This window comes from Melospiza georgiana, chromosome 13 (genome assembly GCF_028018845.1).
Source record: "Melospiza georgiana isolate bMelGeo1 chromosome 13, bMelGeo1.pri, whole genome shotgun sequence".
In the NCBI taxonomy this organism is placed as follows: domain Eukaryota; kingdom Metazoa; phylum Chordata; class Aves; order Passeriformes; family Passerellidae; genus Melospiza; species Melospiza georgiana.
In genome coordinates this window covers 20,145,461-20,168,500 of record NC_080442.1, presented here as the reverse complement: position 1 = coordinate 20,168,500, position 23,040 = coordinate 20,145,461, and the positions used below count along the sequence as shown (strand labels likewise).

The following is a 23,040-nucleotide window of genomic DNA, read 5'->3' as shown; positions in this document are numbered from 1 at the left end:
TGAAATTTGTTATTTAAGTTAACTCAGGTTTCCTCAGGATCTGGAAGATTTTCCCAAAGTCTAATGTAGCTGCTTTGCAGTGTGATAAATGAACCACTTGTGCTGCTTTGGAACGTAGCTTGGTGCTTTCTCCGTCGTAGGGATTTCTGATCAGAGGCCAGGCTCACTCCTGGTGCTGGGGAATGGCTGGAAACAAACCCAACAAGTGTGGAAGCTCGCAGGTGGTACCAGCATTTCTTGTTCTTGCTGATTTCTGTGGTTCAGATTTTCAGCTGCTGTGTGGATGGAGATCAGGGCACTCACCCACGCAGATTTCTATGGTGCAGGAGCAGGACCCCCCTTTTCCCAGCTCCAAAATCCCTCAGACAGAACTTCCCAAAGCAGGGCAGAGCCAGGCACCTTCTCCTCACTCAGCAGAGCCAGAGCTGCCACTGCACAGCCAGAAAGTTTTGTTTTATTTCATTGCATGTTGTGCATTTTACAGAGATACATTAGACCAACCTGGAGGTGACTGTCTTGTGAAAGAAATAATTGAAAGTCAGGGTGAAATCGACTGGAAACCTTACAGTGTGAATGCAGGGCGGTTTCACCCTACAGAATTTCTGTTGTCGTTGGTAGCTTGTGTTTATTATACTTTGTATTATTGGAATATTGAGCAGAAACTTCCTATAACTTTCCATTGAATAGGCAACAAGGCTTGCTGTTGTTTTTTCTTTTTTTTTTCCTTGTGGATTTTTCACCCAAAATAAAACACGGAGTAAAAAAAGAGAATGAAATAAAGTGTACAAAATAACTTAATTGTGATGGAATCAGGCAGGTCCCTGAAATTCATTTCAGGCAAATTTTTGGGACTGGATAAGTTTAAAGTTCATCATGTCTCAATATTATATTTTAAGGGTAAAAACACAGTATCACTCACAAGTGAGTACAGCTGTTAAACATTTAGAACTTATTTTCATGTCAGTTTTAACTCAGGTACAGGCACAAATTAATCTCAGATTTGCAATTTTGTAAGAATGAAGTTTTCCATGCAGGAAAGAAGCCAGGATGGGCTATGAAAGAGTCAGTATTAATTCAGCATGTATTCATAAGGGAAAATTATTCATTTAAATTTTGTCTGGACACTGAGTAATATGAATCCTGACTGTGCTGGAACTTTCCCCATTTTAACAACAGAGTTGGTTGATTTTTTATTGTAAATCAGGGAAGCCAGGTGCGGGGAGAGCATGAAAGCAGCCCCGTGCAAAGGGGAGAGCAGAGCTTCACCTCTTGTGAAAGGCTCTGAAGGGGTTCACTGTACCAAGGAAGGTGTTTGCCAGGGCAGTGAGAATCATATTATCATTTAAAGAGTCCTTATCCTGCAATAAAAATAGGCTGCTATTTTTGAGGCCAGAGGAGCAGCCAGAGCCCTTATCTGTCCCTTTAAAAGATAGCAGCCTGACAAGGTCCTGTGGGATGCACGGTTGTGGCTGTGATCCCCCGGGAGGGTTCAGGTGGAGTGGAGCAGGATTGGGTTTTCTGAAGTTGAGCAAAAGGCAGCTCTGCTGCTGTGCAGGCCGTGCAGAAATTCCTGGATTCCCCTCACAAACACAGGAGCTGCTCCACAGCTTCCATAGCCCAGCCCAGACTTACTCAGGCTCATTAATCTGCTGTTCCTGTTGGTTTTTAATGAAAAAGATAACTGGTATGGGTGAGCTGGACAATTAGCACAAGGAACTCCTCGGGATTGTTTTGTGCTCAGACCACATCCCGGTTGTGTGCAGGAAGTGTTTGCAACCTGTCCATGCCACGGCTCCTGACAGAGGGACTTGACTTCCATAAATAGGCTCCCTGTGTGCCTGGCAGCGTGGATTAAATGTCCAGAGAGCCTGAGGACAGCTGGTCCCTCCCAGAACCCCAACAGGAGCAGTGCTGCTGCTGTGGAATCTGTTCCTGCTCGTCCACAACTCCAGCTCTGCAAACTTTCCTCTCCCAGCCTCTCAGGAGCCCCACAAGATCTGCAGGTGCTGATGTGGAATTGTCATCTTGGCAGCACCAGAGGTTGGAAATAGGCCCTTCTTTCTGCAGCAGCTTTTGGGGTTTGCTCTGAGCTTTGCTTACCCCAGTTCTCCAAGTTTCCTCCTTGCTTAGTGTGACACAAACTGGAAAGCCTGAATTAATTACCAGCGTGTACCCTCAGCGCAAAGAGAAAAATATCTTGGCTGGGAGGGAATAACCTTTCAGTTCCAAATGCATTTGGTATAATCAAAACAAAGCCTCGCTAGCAAAGCAATGGCAAAACAGAAATACGATGGCTAGGGCAGAAAAAGAAGGGAACAGAAGATCTATTTTCTGTTGAGGCCAGTTATAAAAAGCTGTCGTCCTTCTTTGGCAAATCCTTCTGAGGATGGGTTTGTTTTAGGGGAGATGCTCAGACTTTGGGAGAGTAGGAGTGAGCACAAGGTAGGTGTGCTGAGGGATCAGGGTTTGAACAGGGTGACTGAAGAGCAAGGATTTCAAACAGGGTTTTGTTTCAGATGGAAGTGATTTGGTGCCCTGGAAGGTGGGGAGGAGCAGAAAATGGGCTTTCAGTGAAACAGGGAGAATTTAGAGGTGCCTTTGATAGCTGTAATTCCTTACTGTTGTTTTGGTGGAACTTGTGCTTGCTTTATACATTTATCCAGATTTCATAACCCAGCACCAGCAGCTGAATAGTATGTTTTGGGTGATTTGCTCTTTTAATAAATCAGTGCCTTTTCATTTTGCTTTCACCTACCCCAGACTAGCATCACTTCCAGACTGCTTTGAGTCAGGCTTTCCTGGTTTATTGCTCTCTCAGTTCTGCACTGGCAGAAAAACACACTAAAGGTTGGAGAAGAGTGACAAGTAGTGCAGTACATTGGAAAACATGAAATACATCTGCTGGAGTGACATGAAATGGCTGTAATTTTCTGGGGAAGGAGAATAAGTTGGTTAAAAAAGACCTAGAGTCATTGGAGGGGAAGAGTCTCAGCATCTTGAGCTAACAAGGAGTATTTCCTGAGGTGTGAGAGGGGCTCTGGGGCCTGTCTGGGTGCAGGTTTGGCTGCCCACCCTTGCCCTTGCCCTTGCCTTTGGGGGCACACCACGGCTCAGCCCACGCTGCTGTGTCCCCAGAGCCCTGCCAGCGTGTGCATATAACATAACAATAACAGAATATTAACAAATAACCTCCCCTGTGGCTCAGGGCTGTCCCAGCTCGGGCTCTGGCTTTCCTGAGAGCATCCCAGCGCCGTGGGGATGGATCCCAGCCAGGCAGGAGCACATCTCCTCCTTGGGCTGCTCCTCACCCTGAGATCTGGGTCGCTCCACAGCCGAGAAACGTGCTGACAAACACCTCTGCCGTGACTTGTCTGAGAGGAAACTGAGCAAAATTCCTGCTCCTGGTTCCCGTGGCTGTGGCTGATGATCCTGCAGGGACCGGGAGAGCACACACACAGATCCCAGTCCCAGCAGGGAGGTGGTGTCAGCTGGGCTGGCAGGGCACAGGGACACCGAGCCTGCCGCTCCCTCAGCCTCAGACCCTCAGTTGTCACAGCTGTTAGATGTGGGGACAGGTCACAGCTTTGTGCACTCGGTCGCGTCTCCATCTCTCTTTACACCACGTGTTGATGCTCTTGCTCAAAATTTTAAAATTGTTAAAAAATTTACCTTCTTGGCTTTGTGTAAAAAATGTTTCAAGAAAAAATGCAGATAAAGAAATACAAGTTTTTCACCTCCTGTGTTGCTGTCACCAAAGTCACACTCGACATATTCAATTTGTCTGAATGCTCTGGATCTGCTTGGATGGTGTGGAGGCTTGGGATGGATTGATTTCTGTGGTGGCAGCTCAGTGTTATTCCTGAGTGCCAAACTGAATGGAGAATTTGTTCAACACCAGAGTTTTGAATTTTCTTGTCACTTATCTCTGCCTATTGTTCTTCACCATTGTTCTTTTACCATCTTCAACCTTTTCCTGTATCAGAAAGCCCTAAGCCCTGTAATTAGATGTGCCTCACCTAATTTTCCTTTTAATAGTTTGGGGGAAAGCAGAGAAAACAGCAGTGTCATACGTGGTGGGAAATAAACCATCCCTAAGTGCAGATCCCGTGGAGGTGTGCTCTCAGTTTGAAACATGAGTCATTCACAGGAATTTCTTTCCTGTAAGTACAGTGTACCTGGGCCCTGGAATAACAACAGTATTGTCAAGGTAGGGAGCCTGACACTTGGTGTGTGTGAACTCAGGAAAATGGAATTTATTGCAGCCATAGCTCCTTCGGCTGCTGCTTTTAAAGAGCTCCTACATTTTATTTTCCTGTCCCACAAATTATTGAGTGGATATTCCTTTTAGTCCTTCTTTGCCATGTAATTCTCTCTTGAAGAACAAGGTTTTTCGCTTTTTTCCCCCACTCTTTCTGGGTTTATTGTAAGTGTGGAAGTAATTGAGGAGAGGTTTTGGGAGCTGATTTCCCTGGGCAAACTCCCTGGCACAGTGGAGGTGGCAGTGCCAGCCCGGGCTCAGTCCTTGGTCACCCAGGGATGGCACATGCTGATGAAATCCAAATCCTGCAGGTCTGAGGAAGGAAATTCTCCTGCATGTTTAGACTTGATTATTTTGACTGCATTAAGTTTTGTAGCCTGGTTCAGGAAAGAACTACGACTATAATTCAATAAAAACTCTCCTCCCATCTGGATCCAGGGCTAGGAAAGCAAACTCCAGTCTCTGAGAGGATTGTAGGTACCTGTTGCTAAGTCCATTAGAGATATTTATAACCCCAGGCTTGATACCCAGCATGAGCAGTGAGCCAAAGGAGTCCCTGGCAGGGCTGCACTGAGGGGCTGAGCGTTTCCCTGCTGCATAAATGTGTCCTCACCACTGACAAGTATTTAATTGATTCATCCTTTGTCCCACTGATATTTGTTTCAGTTCTAGAAAAATCAGGCAACTTATAGTATAACAAATTTGAAGTGATATTTTCATTCCCACATTGGAATTTCACTAGTGTCTGTCTCCTTTCCGTGTTTTACGGTTTTAATTCCTTTTTGCACACATTTGTTTCGTGTGGTCAGTAGAGCCCAGGGCAGTGCCCGTGCCCTGAGGTGGCACTGCTGGGGCACCTCGAGTGCTGGGGGCAGCTCTGAGCTCCTCCCAAAAAGAGAGGCATGGAGGGGCTGGAATGTGTGCAGGGCAGGGAATGGAGCCCCAGGAGGGGCTGAGGGAGCTGGGAAGGGCTCAGCCTGGAGCAAAGGGGGCTCAGGGGGCCCTTGTGGCTCTGCACAGCTCCTGCCAGGAGGAGACAGCCAGGCTGGACTGGGAACAGGGACAGGAGGAGAGGGACCGGCCCCAGGCTGGGCCAGGGGAGCTCGTGTTGGAAAATTCCTTCAGTGGGAGTTCTGCAGCCCTGGCACAGCTGCCCAGGCAGTGGTGGAGTGAGTCCCCATCCCTGGAGGGCTTGAACAGTGCATGTGGCACTCGGGGACACGGGCTGGGGTGGCCCTGCAGTGCTGGGGCCCTTGGGCTGGGTGTTCCCATGGTTCCATGACATCACGGGCAGGTCACAGAGAACAGCTGGCTGTGTTCCGTGTGCCATGGCCCCACACACACTGCCCAGCCCACTGCAGGGTGAGGGGCTGCTCCTGAGCTCAGGGCTGCAGCACAGCGAGTGCTCTGCCAAAGGAGCCCCCTGAAACTCCCTGCTGCTGTCCTTGGCTCTGTCCTGTCCAGCTGTCCAGCGTCCCCACGGCTGTGGGATGTCCAGCTGTGGCACGGACACTCCATTGCATTGCTCAGATGCTCACTGGCTCCCCTTATAGACTGGCTTGGTGGTGTAAAAATGAAGGGATTTCCCCTGTTATCTCGGTGAGCTGCTCGGGTCTATGAGGAGGAGACAGGAGCTGAAGTAAGTGTGGGAAAGAAATGAGGAGGGAGCAGGAGCAAGGCCGCTGAGGTGTTGGAGCGTGTCCAGATGAGGGAACAGAGCTGGGGAAGGGTCTGAACCATAAATCCTGTGAGGAGCTTCTGAGGGAGCTGGGAAGGGCTCAGCCTGGAGCAAAGGAGGCTCAGGGGGACCCTGTGGCTCTGCACAGCTCCTGCCAGGAGGGGACAGCCGGGGGGATCAGGCTGGGAACAGGGACGGGAGCAGAGGGAACTGGGCCAAGGGAGGCTCAGGGTGGATATCAAGGAAAATTTCATCATGGAAAGGGCTGTCCAGCCGTGGCACAGCTTCCCAGGGCAGTGCTGGGGACCCTGTTGCTGCAGAGATTTAGCAGCCCTGTGGACGTGGCCGTGGGACAGTGGTGGCCTTGCAGTGCTGGGGACAGTTGGACTGGGCTGGCCACTGATGGAAGTGCTGAGCATGGAGCTGTGGGAAATGAGCCCCGTGTTTGCTGGCAGTCCCAGTGAATATTCCATCAGTAATTCTGTGTAACACCGTGTTTCACCCTTGGCAATACCCGCAGAGCACTTTCCTTGCTAAGCCTGGCAGCAGTGTCAGTGCTCGGGTCATTCCTCGTTAGCTGCAGCACCCCTGTGTGAGACTGAGACTGAGACTAACCTGGGAACAAACACTGCTGTGTAACAGGTTTTCAAAAACATTGTCGGTGTTTCCCTGTCTGTGACTCACCCAGTGCCACCATTGCCTTTTCCTGAGCAACATACCTGTTGTGACAGTGCCTATGTGTTAAATGTTGCGGATTGTTTATTCTGTCTCTGCAGCAATCAGATCCACACTAAATGGACTCCAGAAAGGCAGGCACTGATTCCTGTAATGATAACCATACCATTTTCTATAAAAACCTGGGTTTTGTCATGATTTCAGCTAGGAAAGGCAAATTACTTTATTTCCAGTATTTCTGTGCATTGCACCTCTGATGGATTTCTTGCCACTTCATTTTTCTGCTCCCGATCCATCATGAGCATGATTTTAATCAGGAGGAGTCCCCTTCAACGCAGCCCAGCTCCAGGCAGCTGCAGAGGGCACGTCCCCAGCCCAGAGAACAGTGACATTGAGTGTGACAGTACCAGCAGCCCCCTTGGAGGCTGGAGATAAATGGGGGGCATTCCCTGGAATGGCCTTTAATGGATACTGCCCTTGCAGGAGTGTTGCCAAGGTCTGGTGTGGTTCCCAGACTCAGCTCTGCTGGAGCTCAGTTTGGGTTCCTCTGCAGAGCTGCCCTGTCCTCACCCACTGAGTGCACAGGCTCATGATTCCTGCTGTGGGCACTCCACAGGAATTTACATTTGTGCCTCATCCCAAGTTTAATGTGGAGACTTGCAGTGGAGGATTTTGAGGAACAGAGAGAGGAAGGAACTTCCTGGGTCACAGAGTCCAGTCATTTGGGGCTGGAGACAACGGCACCCTACAATCAATGCTTTCATCAGGGCAGGTGACACCCTGCTGGTTGACAAGGTGTCATTGTTCTCAGGTTGGACTCCGTGACCTGAGAGCTGCTTTCCACCCTAGACAGCCCTGTCATTCTGAGCAGGTCGGGGTTTCCTGCCTGTGCCAGCTGTACCAGGGCTGAGCCAGGCTCACTGATGGGCTGTGTGCTGTACCAGGGCTGAGCCAGGCCCAGTGCTGTACCCATGGATGTGCTGGGTGCTGTTCCAGGGCTGTGCCAGGCTCACTGATGTGCTGGGTGCTGTACCCATGGATGTGCTGGGCGCTGTACCAGGGCTGTGCCAGGCCCAGTGCTGTATCCATGGATGTGCTGGGTGCTGTACCAGGGCTGTGCCAGGCCCAGTGCTGTACCCATGGATGTGCTGGGCGCTGTACCAGGGCTGTGCCAGGCTCAGTGCTGTACCCATGGATGTGCTGGGTGCTGTACCAGGGCTGTGCCAGGCCCAGTGCTGTACCCATGGATGTGCTGGGTGCTGTACCAGGGCTGTGCCAGGCCCAGTGCTGTACCCGTGGATGTGCTGGGTGCTGTACCAGGGCTGTGCCAGGCTCACTGATGTGCTGGGTGCTGTACCCATGGATGTGCTGGGTGCTGTACCCATGGCAGATCCCACAGTTGGTTCCCCTGGCAGCGTGGTGCCCTCCTGAGCACACAGCTCCATGCTGGAGTGTGCCATACACCAGGAGCACCACCGGCCTCACATCACCCTTGAGATTCGGGAGCTGCGGCTTTACCACGTTTCCTCAGTGAGGGATTTTTCCCCTTTTCCCCCTGCAGGTTTCCATGTGGTACCCATGAAGATGAGGCTGAGGACACGGAAAGCTTCCCAGCAGTCCAACCAGCTCCACACGCAGCGGGCGCTGCGGGCCAAGCGGAAACACTCGGAGGTGGAGGAGCCCTTAGCTGGCGGCGGGGGAAAGCCACCCAAAAATGAGACAGGCCTCTTGTCTTCGATCAAAAAGTTCATTAAAGGAAGCACACCCAAGGTATGCCGCCTGCAGGGCCCTGCTTTGCTTTCAAGTGGGTCGTAATCACCTCAAGTTTGATTGAAATCCAGTTCTGTTAAGAGTTAATCGTGTGGTGGAAGCAAAATGTAAAGAGTTGGAAGGCAACAGGTGCCTGTGAGTTGTGTCAGGTAAAGCTGACTTTGAAACATTCAGGAGTCAATTGCAGGTGTATTCAACAGTCCAATAAATCTCAGGCTTTATTGCCTGGTGTTTCTTTGTGAAAATGTCAAATAAATGCAGTACATTTTTCATTTCTACTTTAACGATTCCTTGGATCCAAACTCAAGGAATTACCAGTACCAACAACTTAGAAAAGGCAGTCTGTAAGCATTCATTTCTTGACTGTTTCTGGCAATTTTATTCAAGATTGTTCAGGAGTCATTTAATCAATGAGGGTCAAACCTCACAAATCCAAGTGCCATGGAATTGATGCAGCTGCTCAGGGATTCCTGCAGTGAGCACTTCCCTGCTTGGAGCATCACATCCGGGTTTTGCTGGGGAAAACCACAAAATCTCACATCTTGGTGCAGCTAGAGAGCTGAGCTTTACTGATCTGCACATGGGAGCACCTGTTGTGTGTGCTGCATGGATATTTGAGGGTGGAAAATATATATACACAAACACACACACATATATAAATTTAAAATATAAATTTATATATAAAAACTTTTAAGGCTGAATGTAACCTTGCAATTACTTCAAAAACTGGCTTTTTTTCTCTAGATGGAGGCCAGTTAAAACCCCCACATCATCCATCCATCCCAGCGGTTCAGATACTGCCATTATGTAACTGCAGATTCAAAAGAAGAGTATCCAGGAAGTCAGAACTAATTTACAATGTATCCCAGATCAGCTCTGTGATAAATAAAAATCTGATAAAATTTCAACATTTTATCGACTTGTCGTAGGTGTTTTGGGGGAAAAGGGTAAGAAACCTGCCATAAACCTGCCATATGCCTGCACATACAGCCATGCACAGAAGATGTGCAGAACTGTTTGGTTCTGTCTCATTGCCATGAGTGCTGCAGTCACTTATTCCCAGGTAAGGAGAATCCTTGGATTTTTCTCCGCTCAGTTTTGCCCTGTACTGATATGGATTGTCACATTGGATATTGTTGGGCAGTTCACTTCCTGTGTGTTTAGCAGGCAGAGAAATCAAGTTTCAGGTAATTTTAGTTGCTTTGTCTGCATTTCCCAGCCTCTGCAGCACTGGAATATTTAGCTTGGCTGTAAAGACAATTTTTCTACTACAGCAGCTCCATGTACAGTTTTCATTCCCCATACTTTGACTTAGTTTAAACTCACATAAGATCCCAGCTGGCCAGCCCCTTGTTGCACGTTCTGCACCTGGAAGTGGAGCAGCAAAGGGATCTTTGGTGAACTTTCTCCAGGAGATGACATTCTCTGGTCTGTTCCGTGGCAAAAGGCGCTGCTCAGCACGTTTGTTCCTCCCCTCTTTTGTATTTTAAGGAAGAAAGAGAAAATCCCCCCAAGAGGAGTCGGATTGAGCGGGACATCGATAACAACTTGATCACCTCCACGCCCCAGGCAGGAGAGAAGCCCAACAAACAGCTCTCACGCGTGCGGCGGAAAAGTCAGCTCAATGGAGGTGGGTGATGGCACGGCAGGGCACTGTGGGGCACTGCAGGGCAGGGCAGGGCACTGCGGGGCAGGGCAGGGCACTGTGGGGCACTGCAGGGCAGGGCAGGGCACTGTGGGGCAGGGCAGGGCACTGTGGGGCACTGCAGGGCAGGGCAGCTCTGCCCCTCCAGCTGGGCACTGACCCAGGGCCCCGCTGCAGTGCGGAGGTTACTGCGCCTCTGGCTGCCTGCAGGGAGAGCAGGGCTGAGCTGATCACCACCAAACATGATTTCCAGGGTGAGCAACGCTTTCAGACATTTCCACCTTCCACTGTGTCTCTGGGAGAAGTTTGGATCAGCAGCTGCTGCTTTGGAACTAATTTAAGTTTTTTTCGGCTTTAATTGTTATTCCAAAAGTCCCATAATAATTTGATTTGGCTCTTCTGTTTTCTCACAAATAAGAGGGAAACATGACCTCCCAGCTCCTGACTTCTGTGGAAGTAAGCAGGTGTCTTTAGATGCTGAGAGCTCTTGTCAAACACAGGTTTCTGTCAGAGTTGTGAGATGGGGATTTGAGCTGTGGGATGAGAGATCGCCCTTGTTACGTGTCAGATCTGGAACGTGGATGTTCATTTAATCTGTCCTGTGTTATCTGTGATCACAACTGACAATTCCTTCCCCTCCAAGTTGTGGCCGTGCCTCTGTGTGTGTGTGTGGAGCAGAACAAACTCCGGGCTCTGGAGCAGCTGGAGGCTCAGCCAGGCAGTTGTGGCCCTTTCTGGTGCCTCCCTCTAGTGGAGTCCTGGCACCGGCAGCTCCGGGGCTGCCTCCACCGAATCTCTGCCAGGGTTTCCACCTCTGCTGCTGCTGTGAGCAGGGGCTGCTGCCCCATCTGCAGAGAAGCTTCTGAGGGTGTTGAGAGTGGACATTTTAGGTTTGTGCTGGTAGAAAGTTGCTGACTCTCATGGACCCAGCTGAGCCATGAGCAAGAGTACACCCCTAGAATGCAAATGCTGATCATAAAGGAACAGAGGCACCTGAAGCCCAGCTGGGTGGTGTTAAAACTCATATTGTTTCTTTTCCAGAAGCTGGAAGTTATGAGATGACGAACCAACACGTAAAGCAAAATGGAAAATTGGAAGATAACCCCACCACAGGCAGTCCCCCACGAACAACGTTACTGGGAACCATATTTTCTCCTGTTTTCAATTTTTTTTCACCAGCAAATAAAAATGGTGAGTATTATTAAAAAGCCAATAGCTTAAAGCTGAGAGTGATAGAGTTTTGTATGAAATAGCTGCTTTGAGTGACAGTACACTTTTCATTCTGGCTTACAAACCAAGAGTTACTGCTGGCAGGCAAAAAGGCTCCTTCATTCTTGGATGGGTTGATGGTTGGTGAAAGAAGCTTACAAACATTAGAACATTTATTTCATAGGTGTATTTAGTGGTGCACCTTTCATTAAAAAAGAAAATAGGGAGAATGAAAAACAAAGGGATTACATTCCTTGTCCCAGACATGTTTTAAAGTCATTGTCATGGTCTTCAGTTGGGTTCTTATTTTTGTGGCATGACTCTGTGCAGGTATCTTTATTTATTCTGAGACTCGGTGTGTGTGTGCGTGTGTGTGGTTTGTAGTGAGCGTGAGCCCCGTGCTGGGAGCTCAGCCCCAGGGTGAGGGTGTTTGCAGTGTGCCCCAGAGGGTGAGGGTGTTTGCAGTGTGCCCCAGGGTAAGGGTGTTTGCAGTGTGCCCCAGAGGGTGAGGGTGTTTGCAGTGTGCCCCAGAGGGTGAGGGTGTTTGCAGTGTGCCCCAGAGGGTGAGGGTGTTTGCAGTGTGCCCCAGAGGGTGAGGGTGTTTGCAGTGTGCCCCAGAGGGTGAGGGTGTTTGCAGTGTGCCCCAGAGGGTGAGGGTGTTTGCAGTGTGCCCCAGAGGGTGAGGGTGTTTGCAGTGTGCCCCAGGGTGAGGGTGTTTGCAGTGTGCCCCAGGGTGAGGGTGTTTGCAGTGTGCCCCAGAGGGTGAGGGTGTTTGCAGTGTGCCCCAGAGGGTGAGGGTGTTTGCCATGTGCCCCAGGAACGTCGGGCTCCGACTCGCCGGGCCAGGCCGTGGAGGCTGAGGAGATCGTGAAGCAGCTGGACATGGAGCAGGTGGACGAGATCACCACGAGCACGGCCACGTCCACCAACGGCGCCGCCTTCCCCGCGCAGCCCGGCCAGGGCAGGGCCCTCAACAACGGCCTGGGAGAGCCCGAGGAGCCGGGGGACCGCGACCTGCCCCCGCTCACCGGTGAGGGACGGGGATGGGGACACCGGATCCTGGGGAACACGGGGATCCTGGGGGGACACGGGGATCCTGGGGGGATGTGGGGATCCTGGGGGACACGGGGATCCTGGGGGGGACACGGGGATCCTGGGGGGACACGGGGATCCTGGGGGGACACGGGGATCCTGGGGGGATGTAGGGATCCTGGGGGCACGGGGATCCTGGGGGGATGTGGGGATCCTGGGAGTACACAGTGATCCTGGGGGGACACGGGGATCCTGGGGGACACAGTGATCCAGGGGGGGACACGGGGATCCTGGGGGGATGTGGGGATCCTGGGGGCACGGGGATCCTGGGGGGATGTGGGGATCCTGGGAGTACACAGTGATCCTGGGGGACATGGGGATCGGATCCTGGGGGGACGCGGGGATCCTGGGGGGACACGGGGATCCTGGGGGGACGTGGTGATCCTGGGGGGACATGGGGATCCTGGGGGACACGGGGATCCTGGGGGGACACGGGGATCCTGGGGGGACACGGGGATCCTGGGGGACACGAGGATCCTGGGGGGGACACGGGGATCCTGGGGACACGGGGATCCTGGGGGGATGCAGTGATCCTGGGGGGGACACGGGGATCCTGGGGGATGCAGGGATCCTTGGGGGGACACGGGGATCCTGGGGGGACATGGGGATCCTGGGGGGGACACGGTGATCCTGGGAGGATGCGGGGGATCCTGGGGGGATGTGGTGATCCTGGGGGACACGGGGATCCTGGGGGACCCAGGGATCCTGGGGGGGACACGGGGATCCTGGGGGGCAGCGCCTCGGCAGGGACTCCTGTCCCCCCTGTCCTTGGGTAAGGGACAGGGACAGGATGATCCTGAGGGGACAGCACCTCAGCAGGGACTCATGTCCCACCTTCCTTTGGGTAGGGGACAGGGGACAGTGCCTGTACCACAGGACAGGGAAGGGCTGATCCCAGAAATCCAGCACCTGTGCTTGGCAGGGACTCCTGTCTCGCCTTCCCTTGGGGTGTGCAGACAGTGTTAATACTGATTTTTGTGGTTGCTAGGCAGATCTGGTTTAGGCACCAAAGACAGTTTTGGCAGGACTTAGCTGTTCCTGGTGTAACTCAGGTGGCCTCATAACTCTTCTTCCCATGGAAGCAGAGATTCCAGAGGACAGGAATTGCTATTAACACTGGACTTGCACACTCTGAACTTGCTGATCTCCAAAGATGTTTGCTACATTTTGGTGTCTTACATTAGAAGCACGTGGTAAATGAGAAACACACAGATCCTCCATTCATTTTCCCTATTTTCTTCAGAAGACAACATCTTTTTTTGACAAAAGTTCAGCTTCTATGTGCATGGGCAGCATCAAATCCTGAACTGAGCCCTCCCCAGACCCTCCAAGCTGTCATGGATGAGCAGCTTTGCGTTAGGGTGAATGTGACCTCTGAGCAGGGGAGCTGGGGCTGCAGGGAGACCGTGCCCCTGTTTTCCTGCCCACAGTCTCGAGTCCAAATGTCGCTTTAAAGAGCTGCACTAATAAGACCAGCTCTTGTGGTTTTTTGTTTTATTTTTTGTTTTGGTCATTTTCGTTGAATTTCAGCACCAGTATCTCCAGACAGTGGCTACTCATCAGCTCATGCAGAAGCCACCTATGAAGAGGACTGGGAAGTCTTTGATCCGTAAGTGCCAGTGTTTCTGCTAGAAATAGTAAATTTATCATTTGGGGTGTTGAATTAAGATACTTCTGTTTAAATTGGATCATTTTCATGTTATGATAACGAACTCCAAAAGCTCTGAGCTTAAATTAAAAAAAATGTGTATGCTCATGTGGGGTTTATTTCAATTTAAAATACTTACTTCTGGTACCTTAAATATTTCAAATACTAAGTTAGGCTGCAACATTGCAGTTCAATAGTATACATTTCTACAGCCAAATCTTTTTTCTTTTCAGATACTATTTCATCAAACATGTCCCCCCACTAACAGAAGAGCAGCTGAACAGGAAACCAGCTCTCCCACTGAAAACCAGAAGCACACCAGAGTTCTCATTAGTTCTAGACTTGGTAAATACCTTTATAAACACAAACCAGAGCAGGGGAATGGAGCATTTCCCTTATTTTGTTCATTGTGGAAATCAGTTATGCTTGCTTTAAACAAAGACTGCTGAATGTTGCATAATTTTAGTTAAAAATAGTTGAAAAAGAATTAATTGTGGTAGGAATAGAATGTGAGCTGCGTTTGTCAAATACTTACATGATGCTTTTTTAAAAAAAGAAAAGCATTACAGTTTTTACATCTCAAACATTTATCTGTCCCCATAGAGCTTCCCTAAATCCAGGATGGGAAAAATGAGGTGGAATAAATAGGAAAATTCAGTTTCGAGTGCCTTTCATCAAGACTGATGAAAAATTAAACTTTTACTTTTTAGAACATTCTTAAAGGGCACAAATCCACTTTTTGAAATACTCTATAAGATATATTTGTCTTTATGATGGTTTGTTTCAGTGTCTCTGTTTTGAAAGTTGTTTCAGGCCCTGTTAATGGTGGTGTGATTTTTTGAGCAGCACCAGTTGGGCCATCCCCAACTGGATCATAGGGATGGATGGATTATTCACACTGGAAGATACAGGCTGGAACTGAATGAGACATAAATGTCTCTGCAAAATAAAATGTCTGTTTATAACTACACCCCCAGCACAGAGTTTTACTGAAAATTTTAAAAGATTACAAGAATAATGAAATGTTTAATTCATCCTTAGAATTTTCTTCAATCTTGACAGCACTTGCATGAAAGTACAATTTCCATTCTAAATAAACCTGCTTTAAAATGAACATAAAATGCAGAAAGCAACTTCTATTTTCCACATTGTTTTTTCACACTCTTTTCTTTCTTGTATGTAACTTTTTCTCTAGGATGAAACATTAGTGCACTGTAGTCTAAATGAATTAGAAGATGCTGCACTCACTTTTCCAGTTCTTTTTCAAGATGTCATTTACCAGGTAAATAGAGAAACACAAACTTTTTTGATTTTGTTTTGTGGGATTCCTTGCTGTGTGCAGTTGTTTGAAGAGGGAGAAGCAGCAGCCTGGCATTTACACCTGTCTGGTGATAAGCTGTGGTGTCAGCTCTGGCAGGAAATTCTGTATTCACTGAAGCTGTTCCCCTTTCAGCTCCTGCCCATGAGCCCAAATCCTCTGCTGGAGTCAGAGGGAGGCAGAGCCCTCCTGGCTGGGGCTCTTGTGACTCCACAGCTCCTCACAGGGAATGGCTTCTCTGTGTGTGCAGTTCTGTGCTGGAGGTGCTTGAGTTTATGGAATTATACAAACAGCTGGAGCCTTTTTTTAAATCACTCTGGCATCCCCAGCCTCAGGTAGTTTTTGGTGGATATTCAGAAGAGGATTTATTTCTTGTGTCCAGGGCTTGAGCTGGTGCTGCCCTGCTGCTGAGAGCCAAGTCAGGGTGTTTGGTCAAAGCAACCAGTTGCATTTTTATAGCATAGAGATTATCCAACATCTGTATTTTATTCATTTTTTTTCCTAATTCCACCCAATTTTCCATGAGAATGTTCTGGCTGCTGTCAGTGTGTTACTGCTCCCTCTGAGCTGCTCAGGCTGGGAGCTGCTGGAGCTTTGGTGTCCATGGGGTGCTGCTGCACAGGAACCTGATCCTTGCTGTTTGTTTGTTTGTTTGTTTGGGATGCTGACCCTGTGGGCAGGGTGGGAGGGTGCAGGCTGCTGAAGCCTTTCTGTGTGGTGCTCACCCTGCAGGAAGGTGGAAGCTGCCCCCTTGCTGAAGCCCCTTTGTGTGGTGCTGGTGGGAGGGTGCAGGATGCTGAAGCCCCTCTGTGTGTGGTGTTTGCTCTGGTGTGAGGCTGGAAGCTGCCCCCTTGCTGAAGCCCCTCTGTGTGTGATGCTCACCTGGGGAGGGGGATCTGCCCCTTTCTGACCCCTCTGTGTGTGATGCTCACCTGGGGAGGGTGGATCTGCCCCTTTCTGACCCCTCTGTGTGTGATGCTCACCTGGGGAGGGTGATCTGCCCCTTTCTGACCCCTCTCTGTGCAGGTGTACGTGCGGCTAAGGCCGTTCTTCCGCGAGTTCCTGGAGCGCATGTCTCAGATCTACGAGGTAAGGCTGGCGCACTCCAGCTCTCCCTTTGGCACTTCTCAACTGTCTGACTCTTTTTCCCCACACCAAACACCAATTTAAGAGATCAAACCCTTTTATAACCCAAAAGTAAAACAACTAAAATATTTTTAAAACTTTTATTCTATTCTTAATCTCATATAAAAAGTAAAATAATACAAATGTTATAATTCACACCATTACAGTCACAAACCAACTATTTCCTAGTTTCAATACCCTATAAACATTTCTTAACCTATCAACTTTACTCACACCATGCTATAAATACCTTAAAACAAATCATCTAGAATTACTCCTCATAAATCTTACTACAATACATCTTTCATAATTCTATTTCTCCAAAATATCTGATCTTATTTACAAAACCACCTTTTAATATTTATTTCTAATTCCATTTCTCTCTCAACAATATCTATCCTATTCCATAACATTTCTAAGTTAGTATTTCTTATCCTAAAGTTTACATACAAATACACACTATAAGAACCTTCTATCAAACTTTAAAATTTTTCTACAAATTCATTTCCCACAACCACCTTTAAATTTCATTTTTAAAGTGTATCCACTTCCTTGTACCTCCAGTGGTGACTTTTTTCCCCTCCAATCCCCAGATTATTCTGTTTACTGCTTCTAAGAAGGTGTATGCAGACAAGTTGTTGAACATCCTGGACCCCAAAAAGCAGCTGGTCAGGTAAAACCAGAATAATGTTGTGAACAATGAGTCCTGTGCCTGCCCACTTACTGCAGTGTCTCCCTGACTGATCCCTTGGGGGTTTGCCTGGGCTAGGAGAGGGGGAAAAATGGACTGAAGTGATGGAATTGGTGCCTTGTGATAAAATAACCCCAGGCCAAGACCTGTCCCTGCTCAGTTTCCGTTAGGCTGGCTCGTGGGAAATGTCCTCTTGGGGATCAAAAATGTGCTCTGGAATACCCACTGCAAATAAAGGAAATTAAATGAGTGCCTGATTGCTTTTAAACTTAATAACTTGAGTTATTTATTATAAATTGTGACTTGTATAGCTTTTGCAATCAGCATCCTTTTAATTCTCATTCAATCACAACATCATTTGTCTGCTGGTTTTGTATTGGAGCTGGTTTGGTTTTTCATTTCTCAGTAGTGATCTTTGTTGGGAAGTGTTTGGTTTTTATGGGATGGGCAGAAGGAAATTCCAGGGATGAGATGCTGTCACTGTCACCTGGCAGGGGGACTGTACCTGTCAATGGACCCAAACTGATTCCTGCTCAGGGCTTTCCCTGTGTGGGGAGTCCAGCCCAGGGAAGGCCTCCCTGTGGGCACACCCCAGAGGATGGTGCCTCCATGCCAGGGAAGCACTCCTTGTGGGCACACCCCAGAGGATGGTGCCTCCATGGCAGGGAAGCACTCCTTGGTGGGCACACTCCAGAGGATGGTGCCTCCATGGCAGGGAAGCCCTCCTTGTGGGCACACCCCAGAGGATGGTGCCTCCATGGCAGGGAAGCCCTCCTTGTGGGCACACCCCAGAGGATGGTGCCTCCACAGCCTCTCACCCTCCACACCTCCCTGCAGACCCTGATCCACCTGCAGGGCTGGGAGTGCTCCTGGCACAGGGCAGGGCCAGTGGCTCCAGCAGCAGGCAGGGAGCCTGCAGGGGTGTTGCTGTGCTGCCTGGCTCTGTCTGGGGCTGCTGTGGCTGCGCTCACTGGGCCCAGCTCTGCCACCAGCCCCAGTGCCTGCCAGGCCCCACACGTGTGACTCACACTCTATATATAAATGCAGCAGCTCCTTCCCCTCCATGGCAACGTGGGCAGCTCAGCTCCTGCATGGAATTAGGCACACTGTGTGTAGCTCCTGAGCATCATTTAAACATACAGCAGCCTGGAGGGGCTGCTCTGCAGTGGGGCAGCACCAAATCTGCCTACTTGGCAATTTATGGTTCTGTGGGTATGCCATGGGATGGGAGTTTTATTCTGCTGGGTTTTCAGTCTGAGTCCTTTTAGTCAATCCATCCATTCCTTCTGGCATGAGTTACACAGGAGCAGGCTGATGGCAAAGGAAGGAGGTGATGGGATGTTTTGGCCCTAATGGGAAAGAAACTAACCGGAACTGGGTTAGTGCAAAATCACCTGAACTGGGCATTTTACCAAGAAAAAGGTCTAAAAAACAGAAAAGGGGCACAATTTTCTAACAGGAGGTGGGAAGAGAAAAAAACTGGATAATGCTGGCAAAGCTGCATGTTGCTGGTGCAGTGTGGATGCTGTCTTTGGCCTCATTAATGAGTCCTTTCCTTTAACGACAGGCATCGACTCTTCCGTGAGCATTGTGTGTGTGTACAAGGGAATTACATCAAGGATTTGAACATCCTGGGCAGAGACCTCTCCAAAACCATCATCATTGACAATTCACCGCAAGCCTTTGCTTACCAGGTGAGGGGCTGGGCCAGGGGACACCTCAGGGGCAGGACTTCCTGAGGGGGACAGGGAAATGTAAGTCTGGGGCTTGCTATTGATGTCTGCAAACCAGACTGTGGGGAAAACACTCAGGAGTCTGTAACTGGGAAACATTCTTCCCCCAAATGCTATTTCACAAGTCGTATTTGTAGATAAATTAAATATAAATTGTGTGTTGATTAATTTTTTTTTGTATTTTAACTTCAGCTTTCCAATGGAATTCCTATAGAAAGCTGGTTCATGGATAAAAATGATAATGAACTCCTAAAGTTGATTCCATTTCTGGAGAAACTAGTAGAGCTGGTAAGTGTTTGCTTTCTTGGCTTTTCCCAGAACTGTCAGCGAGTTCCTTTAATATTTTCACCTGCTGTTAAGGGTTTCTGAGTCACTGAGGCTGAGGCTGGGGAAGATCCAGGGACGTGTTCACACAGCAGAGAGGGGGCTTGTCACTGCTGACTGTGCTGAAAATGCAGGGCTGTGGGATTGTGACATCAGTCATCAGGAAGTTGGGAACCTCTGAGCATTTGGATGCCATAGTTGCTGGCTGTGCTGTGTGTGTTTGCTCCTGAAAGGCCAGTAAATCTCTGCTGAACTCTTGTGGGTGCTGTGGGGTTGTTCCTGTAGGTCTCTGCAGTGGCATCCTCCCTGGTTTCTGTGTGTGTGCTCAGAGAGGGGTGTCAGGCCAGGAGCCCTGCTGCAGTGGGGTTCTGGCTGCGCTCATTCTCCTAATCCTGCCCTTTCCCCCACAGAACGAAGACGTCCGACCTCACATCAGAGACAGATTTCGCTTGCATGATTTGCTACCCCCCGATTAAAGCCTGTGCTCTCGCTGCCGAGGGGAGGAAATGCAGGACCCTGTTGGACTAATACAAAACATTGCCATTACTGTTGAAATTTTGCATTTTTGTACCCCGTCTTGCTTTTCTTATCTTTGGTGCCCAACAATGATCAAGGGTTACAGAAAGAGACTTTCTACACCTGAGGTTGCCGCCATCAGTACAATCCAGTACCCGCAGTAGGGAGGCTAGAACAGAAAAGTCTTTAGAACTAGTGCAACTCCAAGGAAATTTTTTATGTACAGGACATCTGCAGTTTATAAAGAAAATTCTGTTTCTGCCACCAGCAGTTTGACCTGTAGAAACACAGGATTTTATGATACAACAGAGATTGAAAACGGACTCGGATTTTCTCTCTGTTCGGTGCTCTAAGTGGGTTTGTAGCCACTTTTCTGTTACTTTTAAGATTCTCATTTCAACAGGAATGGCCAGTAAAAGTTGTTTTATTTTTCCTGTTAAGGTTTATAACCTTTTTACATTTTTGACCTGTATTAGATTAGAATTTCATTATGCATTCCTTTTAGTTGAGGCGCTTCATAGTTTTTCTGGAAATAGCCAAATTTTGTTAGTTTTTTATTAAACAGTTGGCTGGCCGTTTCCCTGCTTTGTCTGCCTGCATCCTGTATATTTGTTTAAAAGTATTCTCTAGTTTTAGCCCACGTAAGTTTCATTTAGAAAGAAAAAAAAAAAAAAAGAAACCCTGCATTTATATTTTCTTTCCGTAATATTCTACTGTAGTCGAAAACCTTTTCAAAAAAAATCAAGAGACTGGCTAGATAAGACGAAGATAAGAACGACTAACGTTGGGAATACCCTGAACCATTGCGATGGCACGTCCTCTGGACAGAGCACAGCTGGCAGTGGCACCACGATGGACAAGGAATACCTCACCCTCTGCCGTGCCCGGGGCAGGGGCAGGGCAGGACGGGCAGCTGTGCCAGGCCGCCCCGGGCAGGGCTCCTGTGACACTCCTGCTGCCAATAGTCGGCCTCTCGGGGCAGGGCTGCCCTGCCATCCCACTGGTTTGCGAGGGAGCAGCCCGGCCCTGGCCCTAATGCAGCGCCCGCAGGGATGTTTGTGCCCGGAGGCTTTGTACGCAAGGTAGGATTTGTACCCGCTAGGAAGCGTTGCCTCTCGACTGCATTACCACGCCACAGGCTCGGACTGGTTTTGTGTAAAAGATGTCACAGAACGGCACTTTTTCTAAAGAGAAGTTTGCTATTTTGTATGCTTGATAAGAAAGTACAGTATTGGAAATTAAAGGTGGACAGCTGATAATTGAGAAGTATGTCAATTAATTTTTTATGTATATTACCTGTTTACTTGTACAATTTTATTGTACAAATTACATGCAGCTTCATTTTCAAATGAGTCCTTAAAATAAGGAAAATCTTTTTAGCAAAACATTTAATTTTTGTATTTTTGATTTTAAAAGGCATGAGTTATGTCAACTTTTTCCAGTGTATTAATGAAGATTTTAACTTTTCATCAGGTTGAGTGTTTTCTTACTATATTATCTGTTGTGTATGTAGCTAGCACATGGTGTCACTGAACTGTTAAAACTTAGCATGTAGAGCAAGCCTGTTTTGTGGAAAATCCTTATTCATTAAAAACAAAATCATCATGGCAGATTTTCTGCAAAAAAAGTGAAAACATTTGCAATTCAGAATACTGATTTTTTTTGTATTTAAAGAAAGGTATTTTGCTTGCAGGAAAGAAATACTACAGATTCATTTTAATGAGAATCTTTTAAATGTATTTATCTTTAGGGCATCTGGGCATCTTTACGCTGTTTGTCTTATGTCTTTATTGAAATAAAATGTACAGAACATTACCTTTACATCTGCTTGGTGCAGCCGTGTCCCCTGGGCAGCTGATGGAGAGATGGATGGATGGATGGACTCTGGAAGGCAGGGGCAGCTTGTGTGCAGCTGCCCCTTGCTTTGCAGCCGTTTCTCCCTTGTTCCTTGCGATGTAAATCTCAGTCTGAGGGGTTTCAGTTCCCTGGTGAAGCTGTGCCTAACGGGGGATTCCTCCCAGTTCTTCCACATCACAGAAGTGCTGTGAAATTCACGCATCTGCCAGAAGGAGCCCAGCTTTAGCTCACGGCCTTTTCCAGCTGTGGTGGGATGTGCAGTGTTCCAGTGACATCTCCAGCTGTGGTGGGATGTGCAGTGTTCCAGTGACATCTCCAGCTGTGGTGGGATGTGCAGTGTTCCAGTGACATCTCCAGCTGTGGTGGGATGTGCAGTGTTCCAGAGACATCTCCAGCTGTGGTGGGATGTGCAGTGTTCCAGTGACATCTCCAGCTGTGGTGGGATGTGCAGTGTTCCAGTGACATCTCCAGCTGTGGTGGGGTGTGCAGCGTTCCAGTGACGTCCCCAGGTCCCCTGTGGCTCCAGCCATGCCAGCAGTGCTTCCAGAGCTGAGGACACCAAAGGCACGTTGCACTTTGCAGCTGTGTGTGTGCTGTGCCCATCAGACCCGCGAGGGAAACCCTGAATGAGGGGATGTGCTTCTGCAGCGGTGCACAGCGGGACTGACAGAGGTGCTTGGTAAACATATTAAATATTCATATTTTCCTGTGCTGCCAGCCTGGCGTTCATCACTGAACTCTGCAGTGCCTCTGCCTCCTGCCTCGCTGCTGTGAGGCAGAGTTTTCATCCACAGGTTCTATTTCTGTCCTGCCCATCTCCAGGGGGAGTTCCCTGTTCCTGTGCCCGGCTCTGGGTCAGGCTGTGTCCCCAAACCCCCCCTGTGCCTGGGGGGCTCAGCAGGTGTGAGTGTGGCTTGTGCCCCCCAGCTGGATCACTGATTCCTTATGGAGTATGGTCTTGTCCTTGTGGAAAGCACCACATCCTATTTCCAAAGCTCTGAACCATTTCCTCTGTGGTCTGTGCCGGCTTTTGGTGGCCTGTTTTCCGTGTCCCTGTGGATTCTGTTCCATGTCACACCTCCCAGCCCTTCGGTGGCAGTACCTGTTCAGGCCTTTGCTTTCCCAGCCTCGGTGTTGCTGCTTGCCCCAGCTCGGATTGACCCCACCTGGCAATTCCATCGCTTTGGATGTGGCAGGAAGGCTGAATGTGCCCGGACTGGAGTGGGAATCCACCAAACCACCCTGCTGCCCTCGGGAGGCGTCAAAGGGATGAATGGAGTTCGGGAAGAGCCCTGAAGTGTGGAACCGAGCCTGGCGGGGGTGACAAGAGCCCTGCCAGCACCGTCCCTGCCCTGCCAGCCCCGCAGCCCCAGGGAAATCACCGAGCTCCGGGGCAGGAGGGACCCGCAGAGGAGGAGGAGATTTTGTTCTTGGTACTTGCAAAAATGTCATTTGTACTGATGGGGCCCAATCTTGTAAAATGCCGATGGGAAGAGAAGCC

The 23,040-nt window shown here is 49.0% G+C and overlaps 1 protein-coding gene across 1 annotated transcript in view; it reads left to right on the top strand.

Annotated features, from left to right (window-relative positions):
- The window catches only part of CTDSPL2 (CTD small phosphatase like 2), a 28,112-nt gene extending 6,609 nt beyond the window's left edge, over positions 1 to 21,503 (top strand). Inside the window, exons 2-13 of the mRNA XM_058033235.1 lie at positions 8,173 to 8,381; positions 9,873 to 10,011; positions 11,068 to 11,217; positions 12,053 to 12,265; positions 13,858 to 13,936; positions 14,209 to 14,320; positions 15,171 to 15,257; positions 16,320 to 16,382; positions 17,012 to 17,091; positions 18,677 to 18,803; positions 19,035 to 19,130; positions 19,577 to 21,503. Of these exons, the coding sequence (XP_057889218.1) occupies positions 8,190 to 8,381; positions 9,873 to 10,011; positions 11,068 to 11,217; positions 12,053 to 12,265; positions 13,858 to 13,936; positions 14,209 to 14,320; positions 15,171 to 15,257; positions 16,320 to 16,382; positions 17,012 to 17,091; positions 18,677 to 18,803; positions 19,035 to 19,130; positions 19,577 to 19,642 (1,404 nt within the window). The 5' untranslated portion in view covers positions 8,173 to 8,189 and the 3' untranslated portion in view covers positions 19,643 to 21,503. The remainder of the gene's footprint in view (positions 1 to 8,172; positions 8,382 to 9,872; positions 10,012 to 11,067; positions 11,218 to 12,052; positions 12,266 to 13,857; positions 13,937 to 14,208; positions 14,321 to 15,170; positions 15,258 to 16,319; positions 16,383 to 17,011; positions 17,092 to 18,676; positions 18,804 to 19,034; positions 19,131 to 19,576) is intronic.
- The last annotated feature ends 1,537 nt before the right edge of the window (positions 21,504 to 23,040 follow it).